Source organism: Neopelma chrysocephalum, unplaced genomic scaffold (genome assembly GCF_003984885.1).
Source record: "Neopelma chrysocephalum unplaced genomic scaffold, ASM398488v2 Primary Assembly neopelma1_24, whole genome shotgun sequence".
In the NCBI taxonomy this organism is placed as follows: Eukaryota; Metazoa; Chordata; class Aves; order Passeriformes; family Pipridae; genus Neopelma; species Neopelma chrysocephalum.
In genome coordinates this window covers 22,821,959-22,844,770 of record NW_020897693.1, presented here as the reverse complement: position 1 = coordinate 22,844,770, position 22,812 = coordinate 22,821,959, and the positions used below count along the sequence as shown (strand labels likewise).

Sequence of the window (22,812 nt, the reverse complement as noted above, 5' to 3'; positions counted from 1 at the left end):
CTTTTTCTAATTAGTAACCAATTTGTTTTGGCACTACTTCCTATCAACTCATTGATTAGGAATAATGGAACTAGATTGGTAGAGCTAAATCTTATTTTCCTCTGCCTGTTTAGTTGTACTATCTTATAGTAAGATTACCTCAGGGAAGTACGAATGGGAATCAGGAGAGTTTATATAATTTTTCCTAGCCAGGATGCATTAGTCATACTTCACCTGAAGTCAGCAACAAAGCTGAGAATATTCTCAGTGACAGACACATATACTTCCAACAGGGTTTTATTCCAATCTTGAGCAAAAATTTTTAAGGAAATCATCACATACAAAGTCTAGCTCTGGACTTTGCATCATTGGGTTTTCATCAAATGCTCTAGGGATTAAGTTTGAATCTGCCAATTCCCTCCCAATCTACAAATCATAAATTTATAACTGAAAAAAATAAATCCTATGTTCATGAGTAGAGGGGGCTTTGCCAGGCCATTTTGGCAATCACAGTAAGTGGGTTATGGTCAGTTTTCTAAAACAGTCTTCTCAATAAAAAAAAAAAGACAGGAAACTTTTTACATTCATGGAGAAGTGCCAAATCCTTCTCTATCCGAATGTATGGACACTCAGCTTTTCTTAGCATTCATTGCACAGAGATTACTGATCTCCAGTTTTGACCATATAGCTGCAAGAGGGTTAAGCTAGTTCCCTTCTGGAGACAGCTCTGTTTCATGTAGTTTTAATATATCTCGGGGCTGCATCCCCTTTATCCTTCAGTCTCTGGAATTGTTAAACTTTGTAGTCAAAGCCTACTGCCAGTCTTGTTACAACAGTGCCCTGATGTTTTCAGGTCACGCAGCCAGGTTACACACACAGCTCCTATTCCAAAGAATCCTTGTGATCATCACTTCTGCACCCAGCTTAGCTACTCTCTAACTTTATTGTATAGCTTGTCCAGGATTTTAGAGCTCTTTTGAGAAATTAACATTTTTTTCTGTCTAACTCAGCTCAGTTTCTTTTCAGGACAGATCTGAATGTGTCATTCTGTTATTTCTGTTATTTCTTTCTGCTGATCTATGTAAATGCTGAAAACTTGGTACATCATCAAACATCTGCCATATTTTTGGAGAAATGTCTCGAGTTTGGTGAAGCAATCCAAATCACCAGAACTGTGATTCTCAATTTGCACAAAATGCGTGCTTTGTTTTTTAAGGGATTCTGCCAGACCCTTGACACATGAAGCGTAAGAAAATATTTGGCATCAGCCACTTCCCCAGAGATTTTTCCTCATGTAGGCAGTGGAAAATGATCCCTCTCTACACATGTATTCAATTCTTTTAGGTCCGTTCATAAGCAAAGGTTTAATATCTTTTTTTAACATACCCATTCTGATGGTTCCTCTGTGCAGTTTATAGTAATGAATATGCTCACTTCCTTTTTTAGTCTCTGCAACAGGGCACAGGAAACCATGCCAGTGTTATAGATTGCAGAGCAGCCCTCAAACTCTTTTTCGATGACTTGATACCCCAGCTTTCCAAAGAGAGGGCCTTAGAGAAGGCTGAAGAATGGCTCCCACTTCTCATACATCGTGGTTTTTGAGGCTATTTTGTACCTGTCTGTCTGAGTTTTAACCTCCTTGCAGAAATAAACCCACCACTATTAGTCCAAAGTTTCACCTGTTTCCTCTGGGGCACAGCTGGTGCTGGCACTGCTGCTGGCAGCACACAGGCTCCTGTGCCAGTGCCCGCCCTCAGGCCGGTAAATGTCATGTTTGCTTTATCAAAACTGTGGGAGCACTTCACAGCTCAGACATCTCCCTTAGCCCAGTGTGCCCCTCCACAGGGCTCAGGATCACTGTCCTTCAGGGTATGCATCTCCAAAGGATGACAGGACCCTGCTTGCATAGACACTCTATCCAACCATATGCCCCTCACTGTCCATTACTGAGAGGAAACTCAGAGTTTCTTTGCACTGAATTACAGGGTTAAGGGCCTGCTAAGAAGCTTGGATGCACAGTTCCCTTCCAGTTCAGGGGAGGTTCAGGTCCTAGCCTATCTGCCGTTACCTAAGAAGCTCAACAAAGCAGACTTACAAACCAGGCCAAATGCAAACAAATGTAAAACTCCATGGCCCCTTACTAATGGGACTATACAGTGTCAAATCTCAATAGCTCACACTTAACAGCCATGTCATTATGGAGTATGGGCACACAACTGCTGTTAAAAAGAGAGAGCTCAAGGAAAAATAATAAAAAAAAGACAAAATGCAAATTCTAATTCCTTTATGGAATTAGAGCTTCCTTTATGAATTCCAGGGTTAAATGCTGTAAATGTGATTCTCATACTCCCTCCCCTCACCAAAGAAGAAAGATCTGCTAGACACATGTTCGGAGCAGAGAGGGGGAAGATATGACATGACTCAAGAGCCTGGAAGGCTAAAAGGAGTAGATGGGGGAGAGCTCTGCAGCCCTTGATCTTTGTAAGATTTACTGCCTTTGCCTCTTGCAAAGATTTTTTTTTTTCCTGGAAAATTCTAGCTTCTAGCAATTTAAAAAAAAAAAAAAAATTTGACTGGGGCAATAAACAAGATCTTTGAAGGGGGAAGGAAGCCAAGAGAAAGTCAGGCCCATTAGTCACACAGCTGCATTTCCTGTCACAAAGGACCCCAGCTGAGTAATCACTCAAAATATGCTTGTTATTTTTTCCTATTTTATTTCAACTTTTAGTCTGCCAATATCTACTGTAAGAAAAAATTAAGACAAGAAAAAGAAAAAGTCTTTTAGCTTTGAAGGGGAAAACAATGTAGAGTCAGACACTGATTTACATTATTTTTCCTTTTCTTTAATTTTCATAGCCTAAAAACACTTCAGTCATATGAGAGGAATGTTGTAGGGCACAGTGGATCTGAGACAGTCCCAGTATTTTCAGGGCATATAATTTCATCAGCAGTGTGGGTGTCAAAGTTCCTAGGCTACATTTTCAGCTGCCATCATTAATTTATTGTACAACCTTGATGAGTCGTGTATTCATTTATCTGTAATTTATTATGAAAAGTAAAGATGATAATAGCTTCTGCACAATCGTTTTATCAGGCTTCATTAATGGTGCTTATAAGTAATGTTGGGTCTTCTGATGAAAGTTTTTTAGTAGTTTTCTAAAGGAAAATACAGTCAAGACTAAAAAGAAATAAAATTTAAAGCAGAACATTCCTATTACTAGATTTTAAAAGAACTTTTGTAAAAAGACATGAAAATAGGAACGAGTCTATGAAATAGAAGGAAGAAAATCCAGCTGATGCTCTCTTTTGAGACATTCAGAGGAAGAAAAATACAGCAAACCTGTAATAGGGGACAACGCCCTTCATAATGTTGAAAGAGATTGACTATATCAGCTCCCCCTGCCTGCTTCTAGATCTGGAATATAAGGTGCTGGCTCTGGTCAATCTGGTACTAACTTCAAAAAGAAGCCACAGATACATGACGAAAGTAAAGCTGAAAAACCTCTGCTTTCCCAGATTGCTGCAAAGAAAATACCTCTTTTATCAACAAGCACAACTCCAAAATATGAAACCCTGCCTTTTATTTACTCAAAAGTAATGAGTATGGTGACCAGGCCACCTATAAAGAAGGGCCATAAGCATGCTTCAAGGCACATAACAGTTTGTAACTTACATTCCTGACTGGGGTACCTGAGTATATGGCTGTGTGAAAATGATTGCAAAGGGATTACAAATATCTGTTTGGATTGCTGTCTAAGCAGTCAGTAGATGATTGTAGTTTTTGCTACATAATAACATGACCTCAAATACTACACAGAAAATGAAGCATACAGTGCTTACATTTGCATGTAAGTAACTGGTAATGTCATATAATTCTCTAATTTGCACACATTTCATACCACAGATGTGCAATGTTTTCAAACCACGATTTATGAGCAGATGTGATCTACACAGCAATATAAATCATAGCTTCCTAATGCTAGTTAAAGGGTGTAAACTCAAACAAATGTGAGTTTTACACCAATTTATTTTAATAGAGACTTTGAAAGACTGGGTACATATACTTTTAAAAGCAATTCAGAATGATTGTTTATGCATATTTACACTGAATGGAAAAGTAAGAATCTTCTGAGTCATGACTCAAATGTAAAAAATCTGCTCTAGATTACCTTTATAAATTATGTTCAGCCTTTATCTTTCCAAATGGCAGGCGAGGCAAGCTGTGCTCCTCAATGGGCACACAAGAGTATACTCCCTGGTTTGTAGTCAGAGCTAGCACTAGGTCATAGGGGCTGTCTGCTACTCTCACACAATATGACTTTCACTACTACATGTGCCAGTCTACTGGATCCCTGCATCATATCACATTCTATGCAATAGCAATAGTTTTTTATGTCCCTAAAACTATCTCTGCCACAATGATAAAGGCCATTTCCAATGATTATTGATACCTATACAGATTTGAAATCATATACTGGTATGTATGAATGAAGGGAAATTATTTGTTTGCAAGAGTAGCATAAACTTTGTACATTTCCTTTTATGAGTGCCACCATATTTGATAGTATTTCCTATACTAGTGTCGTAGGGATGTATTAGTATAAATCACATCAGCTTCTAATGCATCAGACTGTATAATAAATAATAACCACCTATTGAATGAATTATACTGGTAATATACTCTGGGCACCAACTAATACTTTTCTAATTATCTGCCTACCTGGTTACCCTAGGAATTCATATGGCTCTGTAGCCATGGTATTTGAGTATCTTCAAACCTCTGAACCTCTGATGTACCTGTTATCTCCATGCAGGTCTGATGCATATTAGTACAATTATTCCTGTATAGGTATGTCACTAAAGTCCTAAGATGAATAGCTCAGAAGAACCTCAGAAGTCTATGACCTCTTGATTCACTTGCTGGCTGTGAAGAATTACTCTCTCTCTTGCATAGATAGGAAGCTGAGTCATAAAAAACTAAATTTACGTGCCCATAAACACATAGATAGCAACAGAGATGGAATCAGAACTGATGGTGTACAGATCCTCAGTCCCTGTCTGGTTGCATTTAGTTTCTGTCACCGGTCTTCAGTGATCATACTTGGTAAAATAGCTAGCAGTTGTTGCTCTTCACAGTGCAATGCTTCTGTGATGTGTGTGAAGTGGACTTGGCAAATAATTGTTTATCAAAAAGTTAAATTAATTAGGTAATAAGGCAGTTGCTTAGTACATTGACAACTGAATTTGTCAGCCCTCCTACTAAACTGCTGCATGAATCTGGGCAATTACTTCACATGCTGCCATTTTTCTAATTTAATATAGGGATAATAACACACTTGGACATCCAGGCATAAAAATCACTGTTCAGTGCTGTTCTGCTTCTCATTTAAGACAATTAAATGAGAAAAGGAAAGGAAGGGGGAAAATAATACATTTTTCCATTTAGTTTAATGGAGTTTCTGTGGTATAACTCAAAGATCTCACTCTTGAAACAGAAGTGGCTGGTAAGGACATTTCAGTTTTAAGTTTTACGTTGCCAGCAGACGTTACTGCAGGGCTGTTGTGCTAGGCAGGGTGTAGCCTCTGCAGCTGTTGCTTAGGGGTTCTGCACCCCTTGCCAGTCAGCACTGGATGGAGTTCTCTGGGTCTGTCTCAGAGCTGGTTTTTCTTTCCTCCAAATACAGTGTAGGACTGTGGAAATAGGTTATAAGTAGCAGATGTGTAACTTCACTCTCACAGCAAAACTGACTATGAAAGAGTTAACCCAAGTAATGGCAACACTTCAGTAAAATTGAGGGAGGAGGAACTTGAGTCTCAAGTCTTAATAAAATGCAGGTGTTTTATTGTTAAGTTAAAAATGTCTTAAGACTCCAGCAAACATTTAAAAATAAGAAAAAAAATGTGCTATTGAATAAGAAACTTGGAAAGGCAACAACAGGCCGTGCAAGGCTTCTATAGAGAGTGCAGCAGTCACTGGCTAAGGCTAAGGGAAAACAAAACATAAATATTAGCTGAACAACACCTTTCCCAACATGCATCTGGACTCTGAGGTATTACACCTGGGATTAACTTTTGACATTTTCCTTTGCACCATTGTGACTTTGCTGTCTTACCAGCTCCATGCAGAGTATTTATACTCATTTTTCAACCTGTCTTCTTGCTTCCAAGTCTGTTTGGGGTCTCAACAGGGTGACAGGCACTGCATTCACAGCGTACGGAAAGGTCTGCTACATTTGCACTTGCTTTTATGTCAGGGATAGGTGTGGGGGGGGACCAAACTAGTTTAGCACAAGCTAATAAAAAGAAGTTGTAAAGAAATCACTAATCGCTGTTTTCTTCTCTTTCAATTCCCTCTCCTTATCCCAAGAAAGCAGAAAATTTGGGGGGGCATTTGTCAGTAAATTGCACTGTTTAGGTCACAGAGTAGATGGATTGCACTGAACTTTGACCTTTAACTTCAAGCTCCTTATGTATTTGGAGAATAAACATAGTTATTATGACTTACTAAAGGGAAATGCAACATGAAGAACTAGAGAAGACCAAATGTACTTATGGTTGCCCAAGGCCTAAGATTACTGCATCCCTATGGGCCTTAATTAGTGTCCTGGAGATGGGCTGGGTATTTTTGGGACGTGTGGTGAAAATAGTTAACTAATTGCCCTCCATAAAATCTCAGCCCTGGGAGAAAGTCAGGCATCCATTTTCCTGGCCTTAGTCTTGGTGATGTAAATCAACTGTCACTACTAGAGGAGAAGGACAGAAATAGTCCATGGAGTATCTGATAGGATGGAAAACAAGAGTAATTTGGGTTTTGGTGCAAGAGTTTCACAACTGCAATATAGTAGGAGACAGAGAAGCAACAGTGAAGACAGTCATTCTGCCAGTCATTTCATTTAGAAGACTGACAGGTGAGATATAAACAGTACTAAGCAAAAAATGTAAATGACAAACAGAAAAGTCTAAGGCAATGAATTAAGCTGATGGAGCTGTGGAACTTGTAAATCTCAGTACTTGCCAGCTCTCGTTTTATATGAAGCAGAGCGCTCAGGGCAGCTTGAGTAAATACTTCAGAAAATGAAACAACAAAAATCAAAACCCACCATCATCAGAGCAGAAACCCAAAAAAGGCCAGGCTGTGTGCCCTCTCTGCGCTGTTGTTCTGCATCCTTGCTACGGTCACTGGACTATCCGAACTGATGGGCTGGAATACAGGCATCAGACAGCCATCGCAGAGATGAAGGAGGGTGAAATGTAAATCCTTCTTCACACAAACCCTCAGAATAAACGTTCTTTACTCTCAGCCATCATCAAAACTAAGTGTATTTTTCAGAAGCATTTCCTGAAGATGCAGTGGAATTGCAGACTATATCTCAAGAGAGGGTCAAAAAGCAGAAATCTTCACTAGGAGTATCTCAAAAATCTGTGTAGAAAGCTTTAAGTTGGCCTGAATGTACTCAGGATCAGGCCCTTGAGGAAAGACGTCTCTATCAGCATTTGTTAGCTGCTCCCAATTTTAGATCCTCCCTGGCCTCCTTTCCTCCTTCACTTTGTAGGACTGCTTTTCATCCCACTCCTACTCTTCTTTGCAGCTGCTAGTTCATGTTTCTAATGTCAGCAGTTCTCAATCTTCTCAGATAACCCTATTGTTGTTTGTGCCTTGCTATGTGAGGGAAACAACCCATGCTTTCTGTTCCCTTGTAAAAAGTCACTGCTGCTCAAGCTCCAACAAATCTAGGCCAGCCCCTGCTCTGCGCAGCCTCCACCCAAATCCAGCACATCAGGCTGCAAAAACTGGCAATACCTCTGGTCTTAGGTGGGCAATAGCCATGGTCAGTGTTAGAAGCATGGGTTCTTTATTATCCATCAAACTGGCCTTTATTTTTTCTTTCTAGTCTTACAATTATACTTGTATTTTCTGATATATGTTGTCTCTGGGAGCCACTGAGAAGTAATGGACAGATTTGCAATAAAGTATGTACAGCTAGGTCAGAGTGTTTTAAAATTAGTTTATATCAACTCTGAAATAATAGTGATGTCAGTCATTGAAAAACTTAAGAGAAGTACTTTATACTAGTACTAAGCATTAGCAGTAATCACTAGTGTCAGGCCTCTTGGTTATCCTTGCAGATACTGCTGACTCTTCCATATCAAGAGAAAGAAAGATTGTTCCTCTAAACAGACTCACTACTTCACATGCTGTAAAATTGTCTGGTATTTGACTCAAAGAACTGACAATTAACCTTTGCATCCTGTTTCTTATTCCTTCATCTTTGCATGATGAAAGTTCCCCTTCCAAATTTCATTTTCCTCATGTATATTTATTTTAAATGCCTGAAATGAAAACAAATTTCTTTGCAGCTTTCTTCTATACATAAAAAATGTAGTTAACTACTTGTAAAAGAAGCAAAGATCCCCATCTAAAATAATAATAATAATAATAATAATAATAATAATAATAATAATAATTTAATTTATCGTGGAGGGTGGCACCAAGACTGAGGCTCTGTCAATGGCACAGAGAATATAAAAGATTGATTTCAGAATATTGAAGACCAAAGCGTTTACTTTCATGCTACTCTTCCCTATAGCATTTTGGTGTATTTTAAGAAATGGTTAAAGATATTTTTAGCCTCATTCTCCAGTTTTGTAAGTGAAGAAATGTCTCCCCTAATTTATTTTTTATTTCTTCTAGTCTAATCTAAAAGATTTTAGCATTGTACCTTTCACAGGTGATCTGTAGCTTTTTAATGGAAGTGAAATTCCTGAAGCGCTTACATGCAGAGCAGCAGAACCTGATTGCCTTCATTTCAAGGCTTGGAAATAGACTTAAAGGGCAATGGTGCAGACGCCTCCACCCGAGCCAGGGCTCAGAAGGGATAGGTACAAGTGAGTACAAAACTGTTTGCTTTCCCTTGCTTTACTGTGGGATACTCACAAACATTTAATTAAAGCTATTGTATGCATGCTTAACTTGGAGATATCTGTAGTTCCTTGAAGCCGTTACACAGGAGCGCCAGAGAAAATACAAGGGAGTCACTGAAGGAAAATACAAATGAATTAGAAAAGCATAGCAACCAAAGAATACATTTCCCATAATACAACAGTCAAAGGTCATGAGATCACAGATGCTCAGTTGCTCATGCATATCATCTATTCTCTCCACTTGCATGCTTGCTCCGAGAGGGCAAAGATTTAATGAGGATGTGGCTAGCTTTAGCAGTTCTCACCCTTCCTCACACCCTACATCTCAAAGAGCATTGAAAGCCTCTTTGAAGTTGGAATAGACAGACATTGAACTGTCCCAGTGCACACATACAATCTGGGGTTTTCTCATCAGGTACAAAAATACAAGGTGACTGTTTTCTTCTGACTGCCCTGGATGTGAACAAAGCTGGCGAATCAAAGACTTATTGAATTGAGGAGTGGAAAGGAGTTTCTCCATTGCATCTGTCTTTTCAACCTGCAGTAGCCCTTCTCAGTCTCACTGTTTCTATTAGTCGGTTCATTTTTCCCAGCTCCTTAAGAAGAAATCCTGTTCAGACAAAACAGCACACTATTTACAGGAAGCTTGGCAAGGTCAAAAAGTGACTGTAAAACTGATCTCTTTTTAAAACACATACAGGATCTACTCTGATGTAGATACTATTAGGACTCAGCAATCTCTGATTTGCTATCTAGGCCTTGAAGGTGGTTTCGGAGTCAGATTTGTTAAACTTGGTGACATTGTAAGTGTTATCATTTGTCATTAGCAGAGCTACCTCAGTTGCTCCAAGTCCCACTTAATCTATGCAGCTCATTACCCACAGCTTCTGACCTACTTAGTCACTTCCTGTCTTTATTTTAACCTTAGAGCCTCTTTTCTGTGTTGGCCTGTGACTACCATTTAATCTTAATCAAACTTCCTTGGACTTCCATTACTGTCAAGTACAGCTTCTCTCACCATAATGCCCACCCTTCTGAGTGCAAGAAAACTGATTTACAGCCAACAGTCTGCTGCTTCTCTTATGCTCTATGTTCATTTTTGCTTTGTTTTTCTTCCTGTATTGACACTCCTTCCCTCTTTTCTGACGCATTGTGCTATGCTTTCTGTTTCCCTCGGTCTGTCAGTGGCTGAGATGCTGCCCTGCACACCTTTACTGGAGAGATCTGTGCCCAGCTACCATATGCAGATTCAGAAAAAGCTGAAGAAGAAATTGAGTTGGCCACAGGCTGCTACAGAAAGTCAGCTTGTTTAGTACACCCTTGCTTCTGACCAGAAATTATGACCTAGTCTGTTCCTTTATGCCTTGCTTAAGAGCTACTTATGCAAAACACAGATGTTTAGTTTACACCTCCCCAACCTAGCATCTTCCCTGCTACTGCAGGGCAGTTGTTAACTGTACAGAACTGTGAGGTGGGTACCAGCTTAAGAACTTTCCTAGTTCTCACTGGTTCACTCATGCTGCAGTAATATGCCTTTGAAATAGACTTCTTCAGCCAGTTTCCCTCCACGACCAGAATCCAATTTAAAGATGTTAATCCAGTACCATGGTGACTTTTGTCTGACAGGGGCACTTCTGAGCTGGTGACGTCTGTTGTTTTTCAAGATTCTTTCACTAGCACAGAGAAGTTCAAAGATGTGGCCCGATGCACTTTGAATGTCAGATACAAAACATTTGATGGCAATGGCATCTCTGTGTAACACATAGGAGAGATTTGTTCAGTCTCTTCCCATATGTATTCTCTCTCTTGACTTTTTTCAGTATACCCAGTTCTGCTGTTCTCTCTTCCTCCTAATTCTGTGCTCATCAGCTTTTGGGTTTTGTTTTTATTAACATATGAAGGTTATATGATCCATCACTGAGTGCCGCCTTGTTCTCTTAATAAGCAGAAAATACCATACATTTTGGAAGGAGGAATTAGCTACAGGCTGTTCTCATTAAGACTCTCCTTCAACTTAGCTTAAATTTATTTTTGAACTGCAGTCACTATGCATTGCAAGTTGAAAACAACCACTTGAGCGCTTTCCAGCGAGGCTTTGAAAGGCCCTGATACTAGGCATGGAGGAGAGATAAGCAGCACATTGAAGTTGTAGTATCACTGTAGTATCAAGGGCAAGGAGTGAATGGAAACATACCCTCCTTCTGGCACTGCCTGGCTCAGGACGAGGGGAGAGGAACAAACAGAGCAGCTTTGGTTCACAGGCACTGCGGGAGCCAGCAGCCTCTCAGCTGATGACAGATTAGACTCAGGGCCTGGTTAGTGGGAAGACTGTGATTAGACCTCAGCAACATCTGTCTCTAGCAGTAAAAGAATCACTGCTGCAGGCTGCTATTTTGTCAGCAAACTGTAATTATACCAGGAACCTCATTCCTGCTGTTTTTCTCAACGACTTAAGAGAAAAAAAAATGTGGGTGAGAGTGCAGGGAAGCAGAAACTGTGAAAGGAGCAGGAAGGAGACACCTGTTTATTTTTGTTCCGCTCATTCCAATTATTTTCTCTCAGTTTCTTAGATGTATGAATCACAGTATGAATCACAGACTGGTTTTTCCCAAAGGGCAATGCCAAGGTTTAGCTCTCTGAAGGTGTCCTGTCATTCATCTGAAGCTGATAGCACACATCCTCTCTGTGCACTTATGCCCCATGGCATCTTAGAGGAGTGTGGTGGTGCTTGCAGAAGGTGTCACATCAACCTCTCCCTGGCAGTGTCCCCTCTCTCCTTCCATGGGAGTGGCAGTACAGAGTGCCAGACTCTGATCACAGCTGTTCTCAGGACATTCCCAGGAAGGTATAGCCTGGGCAGAAGTGTGGGATATTGGAGGCTGCTCAGGGTGAATTTGAACCTTCCTCCCAAAGGCTCTGTCTAGACTAGGGTTTAGGAATTTGAACTTCAAAAATGTTAGGTTGTATATAGTAACTCTCTGTTTTAAAAAATGTAGAAAAGGCAGCATAAGTTTGAACTTGCAATAACACCTGGTAAGTTTGGCCAAAATAACAACGCCAAAAAACATCAGGATTTCTTTGCAAGATTTCTCTGCCAGAAAAAACTTGTTGTTTTTGCAGTTGTAACCACATAGAAGTCAGTTTGCCATTAGTGTTTTCTTTGCTCAGAATATAAGAAATAGATATTTCTCCTCCTCTCCTAGAATTAAAATCTAAGAGCAGAGTTTGCCAATGTAGCTTTACCATCCAATACTTAAAATGTAGACAAGGTCAAAATGATTAAACTAATCTATGTACTTCTTTCTTAACTTTCCTCAGATCATTAATGTGACTGTTTAGTATACTTTGAAGGCAAGAGTGTCTTGTCTATGCTAAATAATTTTATATCAACACCATATTCGTCTAGAAGAAAGCAGAATTGTTCCTTACCAGCACGTCTGCCCTCCATCCCGCAGCACATCTGGCAGCACAGCCAGGGATGAAAGCGTGGCAGCAGGAACTCGACCCTTGGGTCTGAAAGCACAGGGACACTGCCTGTTGGCAAGCATAATTCTGTCTCCAGAGCCAAGTCTCTGCAGATACTGGTGGGAAAGACACACATCTGGAGTTGTCTAGAATTGGCATAAATTGCTGTGGACAAAGAGGAGAGAAAGGAAGGGTTAGAGGGAAAGTGGAAAGAATGCCTCTTGCACATTCCACTTTCTTTTCCATCTGCTTGTGTGATGTTGCTGTGAGCTATTAAACAACTGCAGTACTCTGTCCCAGAAGGGACTGTGTTTCAGTAGAGATGGAGAATGATCTCTGCAGCTTAGCGCTTTGGGAGTCCCCTTGAATAGAAGGGGCAATAGGAGTATTGTTTCTCTGATTAACTATTATGCTAAATACATTTGGGAACCCAACATTTGTGGTAGTAGCCAAGATGCTGTTCTAGCTCCTCAGACCTGAAGCCCCTGACAGGCAGTGGATACTGCTGGGTGCTTCTGACTCATCCGTGTCAAAGTAGGTGAGTCCCCTCTTGTCTTTCACCTTCCAAGCAGAACCTCCCAACTCTCCTGAACTGGTTCCAAAATTCAAGGAGAGCAGATTACTCAAGCAAAAGGTGTTTGCAGACTTTGAGACTTTGCAGCTTGGGGAGATAAGGATAGCGAGGGAGGACCAGGAGAAAGCAGAGTAGGTGTACAGTGACTGCCAAGGCCTGCGCAGAAGAGCATTTTTTTTGCATCCATTCAGACGCTCAGCAATTTCCTGCGTTTTTCCTGCAATCAGAGTGCTCCACCTGCTTTTACTTAACCATTTCCTGTTTATGGCTTCCAAAAACTTTCTGGTGAAATCACTAATCTGCCATAAGATCAGTCTTTATAGTCCCTTTTGGGCAAGCTTCACTCACTTTTTTTCTCTCTCCTCAGTACATAGACCTTTCAGACTAAGGAGCTGTGTGCTGTGTGTACATGTCTGCATGCATGTGTGTGTGACTGCAGTCAATTGTTGTGTCAAGAAACTATGTGCTTCCTCAACATATGCCCTTTTTTAGTTCTAATGCTTGCTGCTTTTTGCAAATTTGAGCAAAGAAACAAGCAGTAACACTGAGGGCTGGGGCCCCTTTCTGTAGAACAGAGGGCTCCAGATATTTAGAGGAAGTATTCTTCCCATTACTTTCAAGCATCTAAGAGCTCTTCCACAAATGAAGAATTTGTTCTCTGGATAGCTTGCCCAAGCTTCAAATTATTTTCTAGCTTTGAAAACAGTGAGGCAATTTCTTCTAGTCTGCTGTTCAGATTCTCAGATGTGAAAGGCAAAGTGTGAGGAGCAGGAAGGATCAACCAAAGAAAAATAAATCTCTTCCTTAGAGTGTAGATGGCTCCCACAAGTCCTCATTGCACACTTAGTCACATGTCCTGTAGGAATCACTGGAAAAGCCTGCATACTTCAAGTCTGCTCTCCTTAGCGATCCTATAGATAACACTACAGCTGCCATTAAAATAAAATTTATTTGTCACTGCTTTTTCTGTTTGTTTACTTTTTTATTTCTCTTCTGGAGCAGTGAAAATAGATTCTTAAGTGTCCTCTCTGATTCTCATGCTCTTGCACAGTGCTGCAATGTTTGGGTTGTGGTGAACACTGCAGGGGAATGTTCCCTTCTTAAAATAAATCATGGAAACATTTCTGTTGGAATCAGGGCTTGTAGGAGTTTATTTTTGTTTAATAAGAAGAATGTCGGGCCAACTCTGGTCTGACACTATATCCCTTTAAAGGGAACAGGCTTCTGATGCATGTCAGTATATATATATTGACGTGTGTGTGTGTGTGTATGCACACACACCAGTATACATACCAGTTACACTGGTATAACTGAGAACTGAAATAATCCTATAAGAATGCTGGATGTGCTGGTCCTTTCAGCACACAGATCTGCAAATTCCTTAACTATCTCTGCTCACGTTAGTGTACATCAGGTTGCTTACTCCGCTGACTTAGGCGTGGAAGGGGTAGGTCTGTAAGCACGCACTGGCACTGCTGCTGAGCTGTTTCACCCTTTGGTAATGAGGTTGATGGGCTCACACTCTCAGATGTTTCTGAATATTTTAACAAAAACACTAAACCCAAACTTTCAGTTTTAACTGTAACATAAGCATGCACAGGTAGCACTTCTGTATGGGGTAGGAGGTATGGTCTGGGCATCACTGATGTCCGGGCAGCTGTCTGCTGTCAGCATAGCACAACCCCACTGGGATCAGAGCTTTCTGAAATATCCTTCAAGCTGTCTGTGAGCAGCTTTTGAACTTTCATCAGGAAAAGGAAGCAGTTGTTTTCTACACAGAAGTGTCTTTCAGATTGGTGCAAGTATGTAAAATGATTACTTTGGTTCCCATCCAGCCCAATTCATTCAATATTTTTTGTCAGGGTACTTGTCATCAGTGGCATTTGCCCAGGGTGAGTCACACCTACCCAGGCAATGATCTGAGAGAGCTCTCAAATCATTCTCATTTTCATTTTATAGGGTACAGCCCTGGTAAATTCATGACTGTATTGGACCACACAGCACTTTATAGAGCACCTCCTTTTCTTCTAACCAGATTTCAGCCTAAGAGGCAACTACTCCAAAAAAGATTCTCTGGTTCAGTGCCTGTCTTTGTTTTCCGAATGTTTTTCACCACACTGCTTTCTGGTTACACTGCAAATTTAGGTCCACTCGAGGTATTTTTGCCTCCCCCCTCCACCCCAAAAATGAAGGAAAGCTGAACTGTGTGAAAATGTAGTGAGAACTGAGATCCTCAAGGAAAATGACAAGAGGTGTAGAGGACCTTGCAAGACTCTTTCCAGGAAATGGGTGGAAGGTTCATCACATGAGTCACTGAAACCTTAGATGACTAAATTCTTGAGGAATAAACTGTCAGGAATATGATACTGGTCAGGACAGTGCAGGGGGAAAAGAAAACTTCTTAAATAGCTGTTGTTTGGTTTTTTGTCCATGATTCATTCCTGAGGAAATTGCTGCATCTCTGGCCAGGAACAGGGCAGCATGCAGGCAGTGCCAGCCCTCTCTGCAGAGGCAGCAGGCGAAGCATGCTGGCGTGCACAGCCCTGCTGCTCCAGGCACAGCGCTCCTGCCCAAGGGGCTGAGAGGGGATCAGGAGCACTCCATGGCTGTCCTGCCCAAGTGCATAGAGTAAGACAGGATCACTAGTGCTCATATACCAACTGAATCAATTAACGTCATATTTTTGTATACTAGCAGGTATGAAACCAAGAGGAAATGAAGGTTTAAAACTCTAATTCTAGCTTCTTTTAAAACCTTTTCTTGCTCTACCTGCTCCAACCAGTTAACCAAGTTCTAGCAATAAAACTGGCCCAAAACTCTGAATTTGGGTTTCAGAGAAGGTCTTAAGATTTTAAGCTAGTAACAGCAGAAGCAGTAAGACGCCCTCCACAGCTACCTCCAGAGGAGCTGAATCAGCATTAGCAGCAGTGGGAAATGTTTGCAGTAGTATCTTGAGTGTGAAGAAACCCCAGTGTTCCAGCATGCCACTGCCAGTTCCCATTTTGAGAAGTTTGACCCAAGCATTTAACATTTCAGCATCAGTTCTGTGTCTCATAATGCTGTTTACGTAATGATTGCTCATTTGGTTCCCATTAAAATCATGGCATTTCTTCTGCAAACCACTGCTCATAAAAATCTAGCCACCCAGTTTCTCTTTAGATTGTAATACAGGAAATAAATGGTAGGATGCACACTGTAATTCTCAGAGAATGGGGGGCTTTTTTTCCTCTGTTGTACATATAAAGTTCAGACATTAGAAGTATGAATGTGAAAGATCTGTTAAGGATTGGTGAATCCATCTCCTCCAAAAACAGTGTAGTTACTCTCTGGCAGATGTTCCTCAGGTATTATATTGATAAAAAGAGAGTCTACAGCTCTCCATAGTCAAAGCATCAAGAATCCCCTTAAAATTGGAGAAATGGTAAGTGAAGTTCTCTCAGGCCATCCCAGTGCTGCTATACTTGGAGGCAGTGCAGAATGACTCCTTGTATTATATATACCAGCACTTTGAAGAACTCAGTTTCAAATGTCTCAAACAATGGGGGTTTCACCGCTTCCTGTGGGAGCCTGCTCTGCAGCCTAACTCATTTTACCATCTGGAGCATTTTCCTGAGTGTCTGCACACTTAAAACTTTCTTTTAATTGTATACCCACTATTTCTTCTTAAAGGTGACTTATCAAAAGTTTCTGTTGTATGCAATTTGCGTAATGTCATGCTTTTTTTATTTTTTTATGAGGATCAAGAAAACCCTGAAAGATTGATGGCTTCTTCTCTTTGCTTTTTCTTCCTCAGAAATAATAATAAGTAATTAATAATGTATTACTGCTTTTCTAACTATTCATCTCAACGATTTACAAGGAAGGTCAGCATTGTTGTACTCTTTTTACAGATGGGAAAAATTGAAGCACAGGGCAGGAAACAACTTGCCCAAGATCATTCAATGAGTCTATGGCAAGAGTTGGATTTTTAAGCAGGTCTCCACAGTACTGCCCTACTTTTTTCCTACTATTTTTTTTTTTGGCCCAGTCTCATTCCCTTTGGCTTCGTAAGAGTACCTAGGAAGGACAAACTTTCCATGAACTTTATTCAGAATTGTAATATTGTAACTGAAAGGTCAGCTTGTTGAATATTTAACAGTTGCTATCTTTCCAGTGTGTTGGTCAAGCATCCTAATTAAGTAGTGATAAATAAAACCAACAAAGCATTTTAACAGACTTATTCAGTCCCTAGGGCCTCCAGGCTGAATTTCCTTCTGCTAGCCTGTGTTTTCCAAGTTGCAGATTATCCAGCTTGAACACAATATATATCAAGCACACTTTTATCAGTGCACTGCAGGGAGATTTCCTTCCTTCTCAGTGCCACCATGCTTACTTCACATGTTGTATTTCCCTTAGCTGTGGGTTTTGGTAAGTGCATTTCTCAGAATCTGGGTAGTTGCTGAATTATAAATCTTCCAATTTGGAAATAATAACACCACAATGTGTACAGCATGATATACTAGGTAGGGAGCCGAGCCCTGAGCAGGCTTACCTGGATATCAGAAGCAGTCTGGCCTTAGCAGCACAGAGCTGTCCTTGAGTTTCTAGCAGACAGGGTGTTTCTCCTACCTGCCTGTCCAGCCTGTCATTTCAGTGACTATCTTTAGCGGGACAGGATATGTTTAAGCACGTGGTAAGATGAGTGTTGTTCCTCACCTCCACGTGGAAAGATGAAGGCAGCCACATCTGTGTGCTCACAGTCTGGTCTGCAGGGGACTTGTAACTGCCTCACACTGATCAGAGACTAAACTGATAGTGCCCATCACATGCAAGGTGTAGCACTCTGTATGGATTGAGAAATGAGAAATTAGTGCTGTGGGTAGGCCAGAGTTATATCTGAGGGGATAGCACACAGATCTTCTTGGCTTCCGACCATTTGCAAAGTATGCCAGAAGTGAAGTCCTTACACTGAGTTATTCCCCTACTGCTCTTTCAGGCCTCCTTCATTCCAGGTATCATCCAACCAGCATCTGAGGATTTACCAAAAGCTACAGAACTGCTTTTAGGTCACTAAGCACATTGTCTTTGCTTTCAAATTGAGTTTGAGAAATTACCAGCAGTGTCAAGCTTATGTCTCCTGGCCATGTGAATAGAGGAAGCTAAGAAGTAACAGTAGATTACATTAAGCAGGGAAATCCCCCTCAAACTTCTCCCAGACTACCTGGAACTGAAGCTGATTTGCATACATACAGTACAAATATCTTTGCAATGGCTTCTAGCCCCATGAAAGGGTTACATGTGTTCATCTGTAATCTTTGAGGCCAGTTCCACCAGTCGAATCACTCAGAGAAGATAAAAAGATTGAATCAGAGCTTGTATAGAAATCTAAGCAGTTTTATATAGCATCAACCAACTTCACATGAGGATACAACTGGGTAATGCTATTCCACACAAAATCAATGGGAACTGTTCAATACCTGTTAGTGACTAGTAGTTATTCTAGAAAAACAGTGCAGAAAAAAACCGCCAACCTATGTTATGCTTTTTAATTTGTGAGAATGGATGGGTAGTAGTATCATACTTCCACTAAAAGTGCAACTAAACTTCCTATACAAACCCTATTTGGTGGAAAATGGACCTTACTGTAAACCAGAAAAAAAGCTATAGTATTCTTGTAGTTGAAAACTATGGTCATCTGCTTTACAAAATCTGAGACTCATTTGGCCAGGAATTCCTGGATGATGCTGTTCAAAAAGCAGTGGTGTTAAACAGACTTCCAGAATTCCTGTGATTTTTTTTAAACATCATGGTTTAATAGAAACAAGCAAGTGAGCAGAGGAGGAGGAAGACTGAGACACATCTTCCTTTGACAACTTATGTAGTAAGCCTTGTGTTTCTTTTACAATATCACTTCTGTTAATATTAATAACGTCATGGCCTGTTACCATGAAATACCCTGCTTTTCACTCTCTTTCTTTCAGCTTTATTGACTTTCTTCAAAGCTTTGCTACAGAACAATAGGAATCAGCCCAGGTATGAACTGGCTGTTCTGCAGAGTCCTTCAGGCACCTGAGGGGTCTGTGTGCTACAGTGGAGCTTGTCTCACTGGGTCATGTGTAGAGACTGGAAAATAAGTACATATTTGAATAGGCCTGGGATGCCTTGCAATGCAGTTAATAGCAGCAAACATGAGGACATGACGTGATCTGACTGATGATTAGTAGCTTGGATATTTTGGTCCTGATAACTGTGTGTGTTTCTTCAGTTTGTGTTCCTTTCATCAACTTGCAGGTTGATCAGGAGGGCTTTCACTTTGGTTTTTTATTATTTCCTCTCACAAACAACAGTCCATTTATTACATATAGTGTCTAATCACAGTAATATAATAATATCTTGTATTCACATAGAGAGCTTCATCCCAAAGCACTCAACCTGACATGGACATGGGACTAAGATTAGAAGAGGAGCAGCTCATACTGGTTAGGAAGCAGGCTCTGCTTTCAGCCTAGGTATTAATAAAGCATATGGAGTGGCGCAATAATATTTCCTCTGAATCCAAAGAAATTTGCTATTAGTTGTAAAATATATTGGTATAAGCTGTGCACTGTTTAACTCTAGAAAATGTATTCGAAGTGTAAATATTGGGGTTGAGGTGTCTGTCTTTATTGTGTGTTTCAGACGAAAAGGATCAAACAAATTTAATTTGGGAAGGAACCAATCCTGCCCTGCAGCCCATACGAGTGAGGAATGCCTTGAAAGATACTTTACTTGGTGCTACTTTACATAGCACTACTGGAGAGACTTCAAGCAATACATCCAATCTATAGAAAGACCCATGGAAACTCCCCAAAGAAAAGAATAAATGATGACATTGGTTTTCAAAAATCTGTTGAAGCATTCTTCTTTTGTCTCCTTGAAGACTAACTTTAAAACCAAATACTGTTCTTTGTATGTATGGGGCCGCACTTTGCTCTGAACTTATGAAAAACCTGTATTTTGTTCAAGTTGATTTAAGTGACTTAATAATAAAAGCATCTGAACAACACACATGCTACTGAAGAAGCACAGGCCACACGTCCCTTCCTAATTCACCTCATCAATTTGGAGAAACCAGTAGTTAAGCACATGAGTGTCCACAGCTCATAACATAGTGAAATGCACATTTGTTTTCTTTAAGAGAATGATAAACCTGCTCATTGGCATGATTAAGAAACAATAGCACAGAGAGCACTTATTCCTGTAACTCACTTGCAAATCACCTGAGATGATGAAAGAGTTGCTAATAGCTGGGCTCTGGCAGTTCAGAATGGAAGGAGAACAGGTAGCAATCTGAAGGGTAGGAAGATCACTGTGTATTACAGCTGCTTACCTTCCGTCTTCAAAACACTTTTAAAGTATTCACACCATGACTGCAAACCACAGAACTATTTACTCACTTTACAGACTTAGAGAAAGTATGACTTGCTCAAGGCCATTGAAGGCATCACTGGCTGTACTGTGATCAGGATCAGGCTGTTCCCAGCTCTCAAGCCTAAGGAAAAGCCATGGGTTCAGTTAGTGCCAACTGCCAATGCACAAGCACCACTGGCCTGAGAGGTTGGTTCTGTCCTCTGCTGTCGCAGGGAAAGCCTCCCTGAGCAACTCCTTGAAAAGCAGAGTAACCTGTACAGAATGAAATAATACCTGTGCTTGTGTACAGTTGCATGGATTACTTCAATAGTTAATAACCTTCTCCCTGCCAGGATGTGAGTTCACTTAGTCCATGACTGTGAGTTCTGTCCATCCTAGATGTCTTCCAGGTCAGGAAAACTGGTGTGCTGTTGGTTGCACCAGGAGCTCATGACTGGTGTATTTGAAGCAGTCCATCCTCACTGTCCATGATAGTTATGACATACGGTAGCAGTGTCATTCAGCAACCAGTATTACTTATGCAATTAAACATTACAGACTGTTCTCACCCAAAAATCAAATCCCCTTGAGATACACATCATGTTTCCCTGTTCCTCTGCATCACCCACCAAGTGCATCCAGGTCCTTGAGCAAAAACAATCCCACAGAATGGTTTGTCTTTGCTTGAGGCAGGACTAATCCCAACTGTCTAATATAACACATTTCTCATATGCACCACAGGGACTTTATCCCCTTTTATGATACATAGAGATTCTGATTAGGCAGAGCCAGTTCAGTTAGTAGAGCCTCAGGTGTTAACTAACCAGGTGGCTTTTGCTAAATCCCAATGTTTGAAGGTCCCATTGCTTTCAATGTGGTTTTCAACAGTCCATTGTACCATTCAACTTTCCCAGAGGCTGGTACGTGATAGGGAATGTGATATACCCACTCAACACCATGCTCTCTGGCACAACATGCCTGCAAACCACAGAACTACTTCCTCACCTTACAGGCTTTTGCTGTTTGCTAGGCAGTCTTTCGGTGATGAGAGGGTTCCTGGGGAGCACATGGCCCCTGTTAAAAAGTACTGCACACCCTTACTGTGGCACTGCAAGAGACATGGAAGCTGATGTAGCATCACTCCCAGCCACCAAGCAGGATGGCATGGAGACAGCATATCTGCAGCTATCTACTTACACACCTGCTCATGCAGCTTTGGGCTCTCCTTTAACAAGGAAGTTTCCATCACAACAAGGAAGCTACTCCATTTCAATAAGCTACTTTTAAAAGCTAATACATTTCACCTCGGGGAAGAGCAATTTTCCAGTTTCAGTGTTACCAGTTTGGGGTTTTGAAGAAAACTTTGTAACATGTAATTTTAATTTTGTTTTAACTAAGATTTAGATTTTCCTGACGATGTTGCACTACTGGCCACTCAAACCCTGTTGAACTTGCTTGTAGCCATTTTATCTGGGTATCTTGTAAATATTTGGTAGAACACTCAGACAGAGAAGTGTTTTTGCTCTTACAGTCACATGCCTGGTTCCAGGACCTTTCGGAAGCACAAAAGACTGAAGGCAGGGAAAATTCCACTGAGGTGCATTAAAGTCTCCAGGGAGCAACTGCACTCTGTTTAGACTGAAATTTCTCATTGCTGACTCTCCCTATTTTAAAAAAACATGAAAGGATAGAGGGGGAAAGCTGGTGGGTTTCATTGTTATAAACACTGAAATGCAAGCACTGTTTTCACTCATTTTTCTTATGTTGCAGAACCATTGGCAGTTGGAAAGGGAGATAAGCTTTTTAATGCTCTCTGCACTACCTGGGAAATTTCCATCCAATTTCTAAAATGTTTTACAAACATTAATGAATTAAAGTTTAATCCCCTTCTCATCCCCGTGAAGCAAGTACAGTTTAAAGACAGGGCTAATGAGACTAGTTGTGCCTTGCTGAAGTCACATGGGCAGCGTGGTAAGAGGACTTGGGTCAGTTTTCTAGCTTATACCACAGAAAACACACATTCCCTCTCTTTTCCAGGCTTGCTGTACTTCCCCTTCTGGGATATGGTGAAAACATGCTGGCATCACACCTTGAGACAACCTGTTTTTCCCCCTTGAAACAGAGAGATTGCTCACAACTGCTGTCCCATGGAATTAAAATATTGAAAAAAATCAGAGAGGGATGTGAGGTGAGGGAAAAACAATCAAGTCACTGCTCTGTCTGCCTTGGGCATGCTCTCCTACACTGCTGCCAGTGAAGTTGGTGTTCTGTCAGGAGCACCCTCAAACATTTTTTTACGTGCTTCCATATAATATTCAGGCAGGTCTATGGTAAAAATGCCATTATCAAAGAGAGAACTTGACTGACAAGAAAATTGGACAGATCAGCCAATAAGTCACTCCTGTATTGAATATATGTAATTTCATTATCCTTCTGTATGTGACCTGCATTTCTTACTGCTTGTTATTATCAGAACCCTGTAACTACTGCTGCAGCCATCTCTT

The 22,812-nt window shown here is 40.7% G+C and overlaps 1 protein-coding gene and 1 long non-coding RNA gene across 11 annotated transcripts in view; one reads left to right on the top strand and one right to left on the bottom strand.

The window, feature by feature from the left end:
- Positions 1 to 22,812, top strand: part of RAD51B (RAD51 paralog B) — a 439,031-nt gene that overhangs the window by 374,305 nt on the left and 41,914 nt on the right. For 5 of the 10 annotated variants that reach the window (XM_027708158.1, XM_027708167.1, XM_027708143.1 and 2 more), the window contains one exon: positions 19,598 to 19,804. The exons of 2 other annotated variants lie outside the window; for them this stretch is intronic. In XM_027708158.1, the coding sequence (XP_027563959.1) occupies positions 19,598 to 19,746 (149 nt within the window). In that variant the 3' untranslated portion in view covers positions 19,747 to 19,804. Of the gene's footprint in view, positions 1 to 19,597; positions 19,805 to 22,812 lie in introns of those variants that run through there. 3 more of the 10 variants (XR_003538278.1, XR_003538276.1, XM_027708205.1) reach the window with 3 other exon arrangements.
- On the bottom strand, positions 9,303 to 12,528 carry LOC113980997. Its single transcript, XR_003538295.1, has 3 exons — positions 12,331 to 12,528; positions 11,096 to 11,213; positions 9,303 to 9,511 (listed from the first exon to the last, which is right to left on the bottom strand). It is a non-coding gene; the product is annotated as an uncharacterized LOC113980997 (long non-coding RNA).